General features: G+C 30.7%; 1 protein-coding gene across 16 annotated transcripts; it reads right to left on the bottom strand.

Moving 5' to 3' along the window:
• Window positions 1-8,425: 8,425 nt before the first annotated feature.
• Window positions 8,426-15,672, bottom strand: LOC117906884 (disease resistance protein RPV1-like). Of its 16 annotated transcripts, none has more exons than XM_034820146.1 (11): window positions 15,033-15,672; window positions 13,658-14,732; window positions 13,177-13,512; window positions 12,124-13,083; window positions 11,187-11,880; window positions 10,398-10,487; window positions 9,511-9,940; window positions 9,322-9,440; window positions 9,107-9,249; window positions 8,939-9,012; window positions 8,426-8,834 (listed from the first exon to the last, which is right to left on the bottom strand). In XM_034820146.1, the coding sequence occupies exons 1-5, from the start codon at window positions 15,506-15,508 to the stop codon at window positions 11,347-11,349; spliced, it is 3,381 nt and encodes a 1,126-aa protein (XP_034676037.1). In that variant the 5' UTR covers window positions 15,509-15,672; the 3' UTR covers window positions 8,426-8,834; window positions 8,939-9,012; window positions 9,107-9,249; window positions 9,322-9,440; window positions 9,511-9,940; window positions 10,398-10,487; window positions 11,187-11,346. The 16 variants fall into 16 exon arrangements, 15 of the variants coding, with proteins under 15 accessions (XP_034676037.1, XP_034676040.1, XP_034676043.1 ...); XM_034820149.1 differs by having other exon boundaries at window positions 9,322-9,407; XM_034820152.1 differs by having other exon boundaries at window positions 9,322-9,368.
• Window positions 15,673-15,909: the final 237 nt, after the last annotated feature.

The following is a 15,909-nucleotide window of genomic DNA, read 5'->3' as shown; positions in this document are numbered from 1 at the left end:
AAATTAAATTTGAAATTCCAATGAATTCATTAATACTTTAATCTCATTTTGTTATTATCAAATCATGATTAGAAAAACCTTGATTTCACAAAAGCAACCGCATCAGCTCCATCTTACAACCAAAAGAAGTGGAAAAAACAAACTTACGATTTTGTCATATTAAAAAACAAATACTTACAATTTTGTCATATTAAAAACAAAATTTGAATTACCAATTCCTTTTCATTTCATCATCATCATCATCATATCTCTTTTCTTCTTCTTCTTCTTCTTCTTCTTATAATTATTTTTGGGTCTTTCGTCCTTTCTCTTGAAGGACTAGTTATGGAATCCAAAGGCATTGATAGATCATTTTCTTATCAAGGTACAAAAAAATTAATAAACCATAAAAACAGACCCATAGCTTAGCAATTGTAACATCACTAGTATATTTATTGGCATATTATTTTTTGCTACATTACTTTTTAAAATTGTAAGTTTAAAGCATCATTATTTAATATAATAAAGATTTTATTTAAAAGTAATATAAATATTATAAAAATTTACTAACATGAAATCAAACAAGTCAAAAAAAGCTTGAATGAAAAGTCATATTATCTTATTCATATGAAAGTTTGATTTGGAACGGTTAAAAGATTTAAAAAAAGATCTTTCATAGAATCTTCAATGACACTCAAAAAAATTTTAAATTAAAGATATTTGAATTAAAAACCTTTTTTTAGTATAAATTAAAATAGTAAGTTTTGCAAAAGAGTTTGAAAGAGTAGTAATTTTTAAATTCTTATCACTATTTTTAACCTTATAAATTTTATAAAATAATTAAATTAATTAATTCAAGTTCTAAAATATAGCAAGACAATCTTAAATATCTTATTGGTAAACTACTTTATGTAACATCATACACAAGGAGACACCAAAAAAATCACACAAAAACACCCAAAAGCTATTATTGAAACTAGTCTTTTTCTTCTCAATGTCAATTCAAAGAAGCACAATAACCCTTTTATAAGCTTTGAAAAAAAAAATTTCAAAGAAGCACAATAGCCTTTTTTATAAGCTTTGAAAAAGGAGGGAGGGAGGAAGAGAGTGAGAAGGAGAAGAAAATAACAAAAGAAAAAAGGAAAAAAGAAAGAGACGTCAAAACTTTTCTACTAAAATTCATTTGTTGTATCTTAACTGGTAAAAATTGTTTATTTATTTATTTATTTATTTTTAAAAAATCTTTGGATAAACTTGGTGAATGATTTTTAAAGGATTTAAAAGTGTTTTATCCTACTTGAAAGCATTTTCTTATAAAAATGAAATATTTAGCAAATTTTTGAAAATTACTTTTAAAAATTGAGAGAATTCTATTCAATTACTTTGAAATTTTTTTATTATATAGAGCCCATTTTAGATAGTTTCTTGTTTTTTGACTTTGCGAATGCTTTTTTATTTTCAAATTTTTTTAAAAATAGTAATTTTTTTTAGTGCTTCTAAATTTTTATATAATTTATTATTGTAATTTCTAAAACAATCATGTACTTTATATAAGAATAATTATAATTTTCTATTTAAAAAAAATATAAAACAAGAAGTGTACATGTAAGCCATACACAAAGAGGTTCCATAGGAAAATCAAAGAAACATAAATATTATTATTGAATTTAAAAAAGAATTTTTGACTTTTCCTAAGTTAATCCATACGATCAAAACAATTTTTAAAATTTATATTCAAATATTAAACAATTCTCATTTTTAATGGAAGCTTTGCATATTTGATGTGAATCACTTCAAAATTCCTATGTTTAATGTGGTCATGAAATTCAGGTAAAAATATTTAAATTTGAAAATAAATATTATTTCTTGAAACATTTTCAGTAAAAAATTACTATATGTAAGTTTAATGAAAATCATTAAATACTAGTATATAAATATAAGTAAGTCCTCACAATTGGCAAGACTTTAAAACACCCATACCAATATTTCTAATGCTTAATGATGCCTTAAAGCAGTGGATAATGAAAAGTCAAGTGGCTTCCACATGGCTTGCTAAGCCATAGCCACAACTCACCTCCATTTTGTATTTTGCAACCTTTTTTTTTCAATAAAAAAAGCAAATTATGTTAACTGAATCATGCACACAAGCAAGTAGAAAATAAAGAAAAAGACAAAATTTTTAATGTGATTCAACAATTAAAGTGATCCTTATGTTCATATTGTGTATCAATATTCAACAATCCACTAATCAAACCAAATAAGGAATATTGGTGCCATTAAACTAAATGGATATTGTTTAATGCTTAATTAATCTAGAATTAATAATAAGCTTCTTTGAGTTTGCTTGTTTCATATAGACACTACAAGGGTTGAAAATAATGGGCCAATTGGTAAATTTTGAACCCTTATTGTTTTTATTTTTTGCACAAAAGGTGAAATATTTAAGTATTTTCTAAATAATATGAATTGCTTTTTGGCAAAATCAATCACTAATTTCAAAGTTATTTGTTTTGGGTGCAAAAGGCTAAAGAGAAGCTAATAATACAAATGTAATTAAGTTCAAAATTTTGCCTTTTATGAAAATTTTTGGAAAATGTTACACAATGGAGCATTAAACTTTTGCCCATTTAAAAAAAAAAAAAGAATTAAATAGGCCATAAAATGCATTGGTAATATTATTGACTTTGAAAATACAAATTTTAACCAAAATATCTGTGGGTATTTGTGGGTCTATTGATGACAAAAACAATTTACTAAATATGAAAAAAAAATGTGGGTATGAAAATTACGAGTCTATTGATTATAATAACAATTCATTAAATATGATGGAAGAGTATAAATTTATTGGTGTCGATGCTAATCGTCACCTACAATTTTTCTTCATGTTTGTAATGTAAAATACCATTATGCTCTTTAATAGATCTTCTACTTGATAGATTTTCTAAGATTTCCTTAAATCTTGTTTTGGAGTTTTAGAACTACAATAGAGCAACAATGAATTTTCTTATTTTTATTTGGACTTGTGAAAATATGTTTTTTAATCTCTTTGTATACAGAAGCCTTAGGTTTTTTGTCATTTCAAATTAGCAAAATGTTAAAAATTCATACTTAAAAAGTTTTGCTACAAAAGTTTGAAAGCGCCCTCTAAGGTGCATGACACTTGACCACTCCTTGTTTGACATTTGAGCATCCTTCACTATTTTTCTCATTTTGTGTGCAAACTTTATTTGATCATTCACATCCTTTATTCACCTTTCTAATTCAATTGCGACCTAAATGTTCTTTCAATCATGTCATATTTTATCTTAAATTCAAACATAAATATTTACCTTTTAATAATAAGTACTAATTTGATCATATCAATTTTCCTGTTGTAACCTCAAATCTACTTACCTAAGTCTTTAATTATAGAGCCTTCAATTTGAACATGATACATATAAATCTCAATGAATGTGAAGTACTACAAATATTTGATTTTTGAGTAAAATATTTAATCCTCTCTATATGTATGTGGACTTTGTAGTGTTTTTGAGCTTGGGAGTTTTTCATGCATCAAATAGTACTTTCTCTTTTTTACTTAGAGCCTTTCAATTATGGACTAATTTGTATTGTTTAAAGATTTGTCAAAAAGAGTAGTTTTTAAAAGAATAAACTATTAAATGATTATCTAGCAATCACTTTTAAGTGATTCTTTAGAATTTTAGACATTATTTTCAAAAATTCATTAAACACCTAATTTCTATAAGAAAACACTTTCAATCATTATAAAATGCTTTTAATCCTTTCAAAATCATTATCAAATGGGTTGTTAGTTAATTTAAATTTTGAAAGTAGAAGATTCTCTTAAGCTATGTTTGGTTCTTGAAAGTGCTAAAAAAAAAAGGAAAAAAATGCTATGGAAAATACTTTTTTTATTTTTATTTTATTTTTTTATGTTTGGTTTATTATGCAAAATATAAATAAAAATATAATTAAAATTAATTAGAAATTTATATATTTTTAAATTATTTAATCTTCCTATAATGAAGGAAAATAAGTGAAATGAGTGTGAAAAAACATATAAAAATAATTTATTAACTTTAAATCTATTTTTTATTTATTTTATTTTTTTTTCTTTTTACATTTCTTCATTGTTTTTTTTTTCTTTGCATTTTCTTTCAAGTTTTCTGACAACCAAACATGTCTTTAAGAAAAGTAAAAAGATATTTAAAGGTGATTTGGATGTTTATCAAATGCAAACAAAAAGTAACATCTAGCTAGTTGTTGTCCAACAAAGAAAGTGGGCACAACATAGCGACTCATATTTGTGGGACTTGCCCAATTCATAGTGAGGAAGACAAAAGGGGTATGAGTCTTCATTTTCAAGGTTTCATTTCATGTCTTCAATTGTTGACGTTATTAGTTAAGAAGACAAACATAATGACTTAGCGATAAAAAAAAGTGACTTTAGCCTGTACAAAAAGCAGTGGTAGCCAATGCTAGGAGGAAGCTTTGAGAAGGCCTCCTTGCCAACTTCAATAATTCAACTCAACTTTCCATATATGTTTAAGATAGAGCTACTTGTCTACATCAAGCTAGAACACACCAACCCTCATAGATATTATCAATAACTTGGTTTAGATACACTTCCTATTTATATATATATTTTTAAATTTTTTTTAGAGTTGTATAAAAGATATAATGATTTTAAAGATTGATTAAAAAATTGAGATATTAAATTTTTTAATATTTCAAATTTTAAATTTGTTGTTTTTCTTTTATATAGAAAATAAGTCTATGTTTTTTGTATGATAATTTTAATTTTTTATATAGAAAAGCCTAAGGATTTCATTTTTTTTTTTTGAGAGAAAAGTTAGAAGTTATATTTATATAAAATTTAGTAGCTTTTATATGAAATCGAAGACTTTCTTTATAAATTTTTAAATTATTTTATTTTTTTTTTAAAATTTATCCTTTAATTAAGGTAAATTTGTACAAGTTTAGTCTATACAAGAGTAATTATTGTTTTATTTTAAAAATATAATATAGAAAATGTATTCAAACAATGCACCAAGAGGTTCAACTGAAAAGTTGTTTCGTTGAATCAATTCTTGAGATCAAATGAAAGTTGCAAGGAATAAATTCCCATGCTTTGAGAGTAAGGTGATGTTTTATTTATTTTATTTTATTTTGAAGTAATTTTAAATAAAATTTAAAACTAAATAGTGCTTAATAGTGTTAAATATTAAGTTGTTTTAAAAATATTTTACTTCTATTAAGTATTAAGAAATAAAGAAAAATTAATAAGTTACTTTTAACATTTAGAAAAATCTAAATTTTTTATTTTTTTCTATTTAGTAAAAAAAATTTAAGAAATAAGTAATAAGTTAATAAAAAAAAAAACATAATGTTCGAGATTTGAAAGTAAGTTGCTTTCAATAAGGAATAAATTCTTATGCCTTGAGAGTAAGTATTAGGTTTGCAATTTATTATTAGTTGAAAATATGTAAAGCAAGTCGAGTTATTTTAGTAAAACACTTTTTATGTATAGTGTTTATATAAATAACACTTCTATCATAAACGCTTTTATGGAGAATCGATCAATACTATATAAACTAAAATGACTTTTTTTAAACAGTAGTTATCAAATACTATTTCAAGTGAGTCTCTAGATTTTTGTATATCGGAAGAAAAGTGCTTCCAAGTCTTTGAATATATTTTCACCCTTTTAAATTTACTCTAAATTTGACCCATGGAAAACATTTTAGCCTTATTAGAAGGAAATAAAAGATTTTGAGATGTGGTTTAATGTTGGATCCAAACCCAACCCAACCAAACCCTAGTTCGGCTAAAGATTTTATGACCCAATATACAACTATTTGAATCCACAAATTTTCAATAAAACAAATCTTTTTATATTTAAAAACCCTAAAAAAAACCAATATAAAGAGTTACCTAATTTTAAAACACTCCAAAAATCCTGTGGAGAAGAAGAGGGTGAAAGAAGACTTTGAAAGGAATGTTTTATGTTGAGAAAAAAAATAGCAATCTCAAGCGTTTTGTAAAAGAATATTGTGGGTGAGTTAAAAGACTTACAAAATTTGAAACGTCCTATAATTTTAAGATAATTCAATTTCTATAACCTTCCTATTAACTTACAACATTATACCATATTTTCAATTCCCATAAATTTTCATTTGTAACCACAAATTCAATAACCTATTATGTCACTTAAATCCCGTTACATGTAACAATTAACAGGAATATAAAAGATATAGAGAAGGTTACACTTGAGTGATAAAATATTAAAAATATTATAACATTCCCCCCTACTCATTTTAATATTTTTCTATTGAAGAGGACTTATTACCCAAAAGGAAAGCATTATGCATCAAGAATGTGTAACTTTGCATTGAACCTTTATTAGTGAGACAACCATCTATCTCTACTCTAGAGTTAGTGGTGGTCATAGACTTAATTATAATTGTTTAAGGAAAATAAAGAGTTACTACTCATACATAATAAGTCGAGTGTTTATAATATGAACTTTATTAGCTAGCATATTACGACCTTGTGTTGATATCAACATTCGTGATTGTACTTGAGAATAAACTCAATTCTCAAAGAAAGCAACCCCATTTTCACATTCTTGCGCATAGGTAAAATCTGTTAAGGGTGTTCCTATAATCATTACTAAAACCTTCAATCATAGTAGAACACTTTTGATAAAATATATAAGCTATAATTTTTTGTTCCAAATAATTATTTCTATACTTGATCAATGACATGCTAATAATTATCTACTTTGCTTATTGGTAAATCTGCAGAGTATCCCTTGTGCATATGCAACGTTTCTAATCTAGTCCAATTAGTTACCTAATGTAGGCTTGGATTGCCGAGCGGGAAATTTAGAATTGGTCAGGTTGAGAAAGTAAATTATTATATGGCTAGAGAACTTTTATTAAATCACATGTAGTGAATGACTATGAGGCTTGAAGTTAAATGCTAATGAACCTTTTGAATTCCTTACATGTTATTCCTTAAAACGTGAAATTCTTAGAAATGATTTCATGGAGCTTTCTAGAGAATTAATAACTTATGCTCGAAGCCTTCTATTGTCTCTTAAAGTTTTAGGTTCTTTTTTATTTGGTGTAACCAAATAAGAATGGAGAAATTAATGGACAAACTTAAAAGTACTAAAAAGAAAATTTAGGAAGTACTTAAAACAATTAATGATAGACTATATATATATATATATTTGGATATTGAATACTTCCTTGAAGAAGAAGATGAAAATTGTCTAATGAAAATATTAGACAATTGTTACTTGACATTTTGTGAAATGAGAACTCTCATTGATAAGTCTCTTATAACTATTTCTACTAATGAGTTGAAACTGCATGACTTAATACAACACAAAATTGGTAGGAAAATTATTTGCCAGCAATCCCTTAAAGACTCTAGCAAGCATAGTAGATTACAAAGGCATGAGGATATTTTATGATGTGTTGGAAAAGAACATGGTAAGAGGTAAAAAAAAAATTAAAAATCATGAAATTTATTACATGTGAAACAAGTTAAAATTGTTAATTATGAATAATTTTAGTTTTATTTATATATTAGTAACATTTTAGTAAGCTTTTATGCACTTTCCATGCTTTCACTAATCCTTGTTCTTGGTTTATAGGGAACAAAAGAAATTGAAGGATTATTTTTCAGCATGTTGAGTTTAAAGGAGACACTTTACAACAAAAGCTTTTGTGAGAATAAATAAACTTAGATTGCTCATGTCTATGATGACGATCCTTAGAGAGACTTTTGTATAGTTCATTTTTCTTTTAACTTTTAATTTCATTATGATAAATTGAGATATCCATATTTGCATAGATACTCTTTAAGATCACTACCTAATGATTTTAATCCAAAGAATCTTGTTGACCTTCTCATGTCTTATAGTCACATTAAACAACTTTGGAACGAAATAAAGCTATGATTATAATGTATTCATGTTATTTTCTTTAGAGACATGTAACCTAAGTAATCTAACCCACACATCCATTTCTACTTTGTGAATTTGCTTTGTTGTTTAAGGAGACACATGATTTGCTTTCTTATTTTGTTTTCATTTTTAAATATATAAAAAATAAATTGTAACCCCAAAACTCAATTAAAAAATTCATTTTGAAAGATAAATTTTATTATTGTCCGAGTCTTGCTATCAAGTAGGATGTATAGAAAAAATATCGGTTTCCATGCATTCACTATTCAAACCAAACACTTTGCCTAAATTTCCTTTTGGGTTTATTTATAAGTTTTCCATATTTTTCTATTTGAATCATGTTTTGTAAAAGAATTTCCTATTGTTATAAAAAAGTGTCATAGTGATGTTTTATTTACAACAATATGTTCATCCCTTCATAAAATATTCCTATGTTGATATGTACTTATAATATTAGATTTCATTGTATGATAAGGAAAATTGTTAAAAATATTATATAAATATTATAAGTCATAAGGGAAACGGAGATGATCATATAAAGCTTATACCGGGTAGGTATACATATGAGAAAAAAAAAAAAAAAGACATTAAGTAGAGTAAAGGCTCGTGGTTCAAGGTATAGATACAAAGATGAGGAGACTTTGCTGCAATGCCCTTCAACTTTGGGTCAAGCTTGGATTTCTGCAATGATGACTGGGTCAAGGTAGACTTTCGCTTAAAGATCAACCTTCGCTTAAAGATCAACCTTCGCTTGAACCTCAAAAGCTGATTTATCTTCTTCAACCTTTTTTATGCATCCAAGTTGTGCAAAAGCAACATATTTAATGCTTCAATACTGCCTTAATCCAGGTTGAAAATGCCCCTTTGTGAATTTTGCCTATGGGATTGGGACCATAAACCAAAGCACATGTTACATTAACTGCCGAAGCAGTCGATCAAATTCCTAATTTTAAACACTAGATAAGGGAACAAGAAATTCACCTAGAAGGGAACTCAGCCATTTCCTTGGGGAGACTAAGTCTCTGACTTTCAACAACCCATTGTAAATAATCATCCTGGAATATGAGAAAGCAAGATAAAACATTCAGCCAAAAAACTGCAACACCAACACAACAACTAGTTTGGATGTAGTGGTGGAAAGAAAAGCACCAGTCATTTGTTGACCTTGCCCTAAGATAATGCCAAGAACTTGTCTTTCTGCTTCACCGGGATCAATTGAATGAGCAGCCAATGCACTTAATGCAGCTTGACAACCCAAATAGCTTGAAACAGTATTTGTTTTCAGCAGTGGACTATAACAAGAATGAAAAAACAAAAATGAAAAGAAGAATGCAATAAACTGGCATGTGCAAAATGCAACCTACCATTGGCGTTCAAGAGATCTGCATAAGGTGCAACTGCAGTGTGAAGGCTGCAAAAGGCCGCATTCCATCATCCTTTCCTCGATTTGCTATTTTTGATATGTAAATGCAGATCAAAGCATCTTACAAATACAGGAGGCCATGATCAATACACATAAAAGCAGCAAATAAAGGAAACAAAGGAACTCTTACCAATCAATCCAGACTTTGCAGTAGATTCTCTAACGAAAAAGCCCTCACTGGACTTTTCAATAGGGAAAGAGCATACAAGGACCAATGGACCCAGAGGATGAAGAAAGTATTCCAGCAAAGAGACTGTCACTGGATCCTTCAACTGGGAACAATGTTCAGGAAGAAGGAAACGGGTACCAAGTGTTACAGACAGCGAAGAAAGCAGTTCAACGATGATGCATTCAGAAGTCTCTTCAACAGGGCAGAGTGCACAAGAAGCAGAAAAACCGAAACCAATGGACTTCGATTCTACAAAAGGCACTCCATATACAGCAGGCTCTTCATTTTCATTTTATGCAGTAGTTTTAGATTCTTATCCCCACATCTTTTTCTTCTTTTTCCTTCTTCACCAGAGTCATATGATGCCATATTAGGATTTGAATCCAGGTCCCTGCACGTTTTTCCATTGGTTGTCAAACTAAGATCATGGAATTGGGCATATTGGTATTCTTTAGAATCATAAAAGAGTATAATTTCATAATGGTTATAAAATATTATGATCTCTTATCTAAATACAGAACCAAACAAATAAATCATCCAAATTATATCAAGAACTAAATCAAAAAAATAAAATAAAATTGCAAAATCATCAACCATAATAGTTGCATTCCAGGCCTAGGTTTTCATCACTGCCGGAACCCTATATCTCTTTTCTATGCATAGGTTCAATCACAAAGGAGCCTATGATTATCATCCAAGTAAATAGGGAAACCCCTGAAGAACATGCTCAACCAGGAAAGCAGAACACTAATTCTATAATAAGATGGAAATTACTCCATCATATAATGCCTCTGGAAGAAAAGACAATCAGATCCAACAACAACAGCAGCAAAGCAAAGACGTCATACCTTAGGGCTTGAAATCAGCAAATCATAATGCCTCCACACCTCTGAAATCAGCATCATGAATCCCACAGATCTTAGGGCTTACTTTTGGACCTGAAACATAGAAATTACTTGGGAGTTAAAACGACTTAACACTATTCAGAATTTTTTAGGACCAGAAGGTGATCTGCGGCAGTATTTGGAGAGACTGGAGGATGTTGATTCCATTCCCAACCTGATTGGAGCTTCTACCCTAAAATCCCTCCCCCATTTGCAAAATTAAGAGTCGCCCATGACACCTTCAAAACAACTTCTGGAAATATAGTTGGCAGAAGAAGACCATAAACGAAATCCAAACAGGAATATGTTTATCATTCAAGCTCTACTGCTCAATAACAATACAGATAATGGAGGACTAAGCAGAATCCCTAATAATTTGATGACAAGATCCAACCTAAAATTCATTCAATACTAGAAGAGAGGAGGAAAGAACCCTAGAAATTGAACCTTTTAGCTGATTGTCAAAAAGATCAAGTTGATTTGAAGAAATAGGAACTCCGTGGTCGTTGCAGTTGTGAATGGTGTTAGGGCTCGAGAAGACGTTGGGTTTCAACTAGAAGGGCGGTTTGTATCAAGAATTTTTTTTAAAAAAAATATTATTAAAAATAGTTGTTAAAAAAATAAATACAAAAATAATGAGACTTTTAATCACTGAATTTATCTTTTCAAAGGATAAATCTAGTCTTCTAGAACGATTAAACATGAAATTGAACTTCTTCAACTGCATCTCAATTGAAGAAAAGAAACACTTACCAGAAATGATCAAGCAGTTCTGTGGCCGAAATCTCCAATTCAGATGAAAAGGGTTTTCTATTTTTTATTTTTCACGTCTCCTACGTTTCCCTTTTGGTTACGAAGGCTATTCCCATAACCACTCCCACAAAGAAAAGCAATCCAAAAGTAAAAGTGGGATTCAGAGGAAGATATCGTATTCTTCGAAGTGACTATTCTGATTCTGAGTCATGGTCATATCCTCACATTCAATGGGTTCCCCCGCAGAGATTTCTTTAAGGACAAGAGTTGACTCATTAGGGGGAGGCACATTGTTGCAATTCACCTCTTCATTAACATACATTAAACCTAACCCACATCTCTTCATTTCAAAACCGCACGACATTATAAGTGTAGCCTTGATGTGAATGACTTGATGCGGACTGAGTAAGGGATGAACTGGTAAATATCTCAGAAACACATGATCCCCTTCATGAGCCAAAAAACATTGAGTGTAGGTAGAACAGAGACATGTGCCAAAGTCCAAGAAAACAAATACCGCTAACGAATAATAACGAGCGGGTGACTGGCTACTGAAGACAAGAGCCAATGCAAAACCCAGGCAGTTGGTAGACCAATTTAGAGGTAGGTCTGCTTTAATTACATTCTCCGAGCTCTGATACCTGATCCAATCTGGTATTCTACTCCCAGGAATCACAACACCGAATCTATAATCCTGCAGAAAGAAAACAATTAATGTCCATGTTGAGAGAGCGAGAAATTGCTACTTTCCCATCTTGATTCATTCAACATTTATTTTACACTATCAATCTAATTTAGTAAAACAGAACAAAGACTAAAATATGAGTTGTCTCCTCATATTTCATACAGGAATTATAAAAATAAAAAATAAAATTTCTGGCAAAAGCTTTTTATTTTTTATTTTTTATAACGAAAATTGGTTATAAAGAGAACTCACTAGGGATACGAGTTCCCACGGCCTCAGCAACTTGAGTGATTCAGTTGTTCCCAATGATCTGCAATTTCCTCGATTTAAAGAAAGTATGCTTGATGGAAGCTGTGGAAGTGCCTGTAGTCTTTTACAATTGTCCAACCACAGCCCTCTCAGGTGAGAAAGTCCACTCATGTTAGGCAAAGTGACAAAGTTGTTTCCACTTAATCCTAACACTTCAAGTGAAGATGGAAACTGTGGAAGTGCCTGCAGTCTTTTACAATTTTCCAACCCAAGGAATTTCAGGTGAGAAAGTCCACTCATGTTAGGCAAAGTGACAAAGTTGTTTCCACTTAAATCTAAGGATCTAACTGAAGATGGAAACTGTGGAAGTGCCTGCAGTCTTTTACAATTTTTCAACCAAAGCCATTCCAGGTGAGAAAGTCCACTCATGTTAGGCAAAGCGACAAAGTTGTTTTCACTTAAATTTAACTTTGTAAGTGAAGATAAGAAGCCAAGGCTACCAAGATTTGCTCCATCTGATATATTGCAGTAACTTAAATCTAGGTCCATTAAAGAGCACAAGTTTGAGGAAGAAGGTACCGTGAAACAAATAGAATTTGAACTTCTTTTTGGCCACAACCATGAGGCAGATGCTGGTCCTTTACATCCACGGAAAGACAACTTTTCAAGGTTGCTCATGGAAAAAATGGCAGGGGGTAGTTCTCTTACCACAATTCCGTCTAGGTGAAGCTCCTTCAACATTTCTAAGTTCCCAAAATTCTCTGGAAATTCTTCAAATTTGGAGCAACCAGAAAGAATAAATGTTTGAAGAGATTTCAAATCTCCAAGTGATGGGTGAACCTTACGCAACTTTAGACAACCTTTTAAAACTAGACGTTCAAGGTTGGTGATACCTGAGAAATCTGGAGTTTCTATCAAGCACTTAGAGTGGCTGAGATCCATGGATTTTAAGCTTTTAAGAACCTGTCATAAAAGAAAGTTAACTTAAAAATTAGCTTCCCTATATATTACATACTTCCTAAAGAAAATAACATGAGTTGTAGATCGTAATAATACCTTGATTCCTTTCCAAAGTTTTTTAATGTGACTATAAGGCATACTGAGATCAACAAGATGCTTTGGGCTGAAATCCTTTGGTAATGATTTCAAAGAGTATCCATGCCAATATAAGTACCTCAAATCATCGGAACAAAATTTAAATTCATGGGCAAACCGCACTCTACAATTCACTTTGTTGTTAAAGGTATCTCCGAAGTCTCCTGAAATACTCTTAGAATTATAGACTTTGAGCAATCTAAGTTTTTTCATCCCAGCAAAGGCTTCAGTGGTGAAGTCTAGTATGTCTTCTAAATGAGACAAGTCGAGGAAAATGCCTTCAATTTTTTCACTTCCCTACAAACCAAGAAGCAAATTAAGTAAAAAGCATTCAAAATGCAAAAAAAATTACTATAATTTCATCAACATATAACTACTTAAAATAAAATAATTCTTAATTTGTTCTACACAAAATAAATTTCGTGTTTTATTTTTCTCTTACCATATTTCTTTTCAACACATCAAAGATATCTTCTTGTTCCCACAATCTACTTCGTCTTCCAGGCTCTTTTGGACATTCTTGGCGAACAATATCCTTACCCATTTCTTGTATTAAGTCATGCATCTTCAACTTGTTAGCAAAAGTAGTTATGAGAGATTTGTTAATGAGAGTTCTTATTCCACATTTCGCAGAGAAGCCACAACTCTCTAGTATTTCCACCACATGATCTTTGTCCTCTTCTTTAAAGAAACATGCAATATCCAAAAATATATTCTTCTCATTATCATCTAGCCCATCGTAACTTAATCTAAGTACTTCCTGAATTTTCATATTAGGAGTACTTTTTAGTTTGCCTAAGTAATCTCTCCATTCATCTTTGCTCATGCCAAATAAAAGAGAACCTAAAACACTAAGAGCCAATGGAAGGCCTTTAGCATAAAATATTATTTCTCTTGAAAGCTCCTGTAAATCATTTTCAAGAAGTTTATATTTTAACGAATAATGTTTGAGGAACTCAAATGCTTCATCATCATTAAATTTTGTAACCTCATAATACTTGACTTCATGTGAAAACAAATGTTTATCCCGAGTAGTTACGATAATTCTACTCCCTTGACCAAACCAATCCTGATTTCCGGCTAAATGTTCCAATATTGTTAGATTATTCACATTATCAAGAACAACAAGGACCTTTCTTGAGTGGAGCCTTGCTTTTATAGAAGTGGATCCTTTTATTTTGAGATTTTCTTCCTCCAATAATTGAGAAAGAAGTTTCTCTGCTAAACTGGTTAAATCCTGCTCTTTGAAATCATTTGCAATTTCAAGAAAGGAGCAAGCTTCAAATTGGTTAGAAACTTGGCTATAAATAGCTCTAGCAAGGGTTGTTTTCCCTAGTCCGCCCATACCACAAATTCCTACCATCCGAACATCATCTGATTGCAAACACAATAGCATTCTCAGTCCTTGAATGCGGGACTGTATTCCAACCAGGTTCTCTTCAGTATCTCTTGTGGATGTATTTAACAACTTCTTCAAAAGTTTCCCAACGATTTCTTTGATTAGCAGAGGCTCATTCCTGCAATATTTGAACCATAAACATGTATAATAAGTTTAACTACCCACAAAAAGTTAGTAAGAGTAAAAAAAAATAGCGGAAGATGCCATGATCATATTAGTTGGTCCTATATGTAACTTTACAAAATTCCAATAATTTTTTTTTTGAATTTTATGAACTTTATCCTCTAATCAAATAACATTAATTAATAACAGGGTATTCTTATAGCCTCTGTATTATAATAACTGACAAGTGAATTAGCAAGAGCATTCAAAGAGGCATATTTAAAAATTTAAAACAAAATTAAGAGAGAAAAATTACTGGTTCCTTGAATCCCAGCCAGATAAATTTGCAACTTCAGTCAGAGCGTCCCTCCAAATTTTCACCCTCTCCCCGTTCTCCTCCAAATTCTCTTCATGTTTAGCCAAGGCTTCTCCAAATTTTCCCCTGTGATTCCGCACATCTGATGGATCCACGTTGTAGAAAATTGGTAGAACCCTCTCCTCCTTGGATCTATTGCATTCTAGTATCTTGACCATCTCCTCCAAGCACCACCTAGAAGATGCATAGTTTTCCGACAAAACAATGATAGAAAACATGGAGTTTTCAATAGCTGTAATGAGTGCAGGGGATATGACTCGACCTTTCTCGAGCTTATCCTCATCAAAGAAAGTGTCGATTCCTTTGGTGCGCAACGCCTGAAGGAGATGGGCAGTGAAACTGTTGCGGGTGTCGTCTCCTCTGAAACTGAGGAAGACATCATAGCTCTTCTGAGAAGAAGAAGAAGTAGCAGCCATTGGGAAGTAGCTAGAGAGTTGAAGTCGAAATTATCCAACAAAACAAAAGGAATTCTGAAACACAACGCGAGAGGTCTTTGTATCATCAACGAGAATTGAATTGAATAATAGAGCTAAATTTGCTGAACCGGGAAGCACAAAGGAAAGCACGAGGCAATTACAAGAGAAGATGAAAGCCGCGTGATATTTGGTAAAGCAGAATGGTGTTGTTGGGCCACAAGGCAAGCCGTGTGAACGTTCTCGGTCAAAAAGGTGAAAAAAAAGTATACTTCAAAAGAAGCCTCCACTCACCCACCATGCTCCTGTCCTTTTGCTTTGCTTGTTCCAAGCACTTGTCTATATCTACAATCCTCCGTTCATCCCTTTAAAATTTAATCCAATGGCCAGAACTAAAAGAACTT

This window comes from Vitis riparia, chromosome 18 (genome assembly GCF_004353265.1).
Source record: "Vitis riparia cultivar Riparia Gloire de Montpellier isolate 1030 chromosome 18, EGFV_Vit.rip_1.0, whole genome shotgun sequence".
In the NCBI taxonomy this organism is placed as follows: Eukaryota; Viridiplantae; Streptophyta; class Magnoliopsida; order Vitales; family Vitaceae; genus Vitis; species Vitis riparia.
Note: the sequence above shows the minus strand (reverse complement) of the source record. Positions and strands in the feature narration are given on the sequence as shown.

Bases quoted from the DNA above. Each gene is read 5' to 3' on its own strand.
- LOC117906884 (XM_034820145.1), bottom strand. From the start codon at position 15,508: ATGGCTGCTACTTCTTCTTCTTCTCAGAAGAGCTATGATGTCTTCCTC. The intron at 13,084-13,176 runs GTATTATTACGA...CTTTTATGACAG, and splicing joins AACTTTGGAAAGGAATCAAG to GTTCTTAAAAGCTTAAAATC. The intron at 11,881-12,123 runs GTGAGTTCTCTT...TTCTTTCTGCAG, and splicing joins CGTGGGAACTCGTATCCCTA to GATTATAGATTCGGTGTTGT.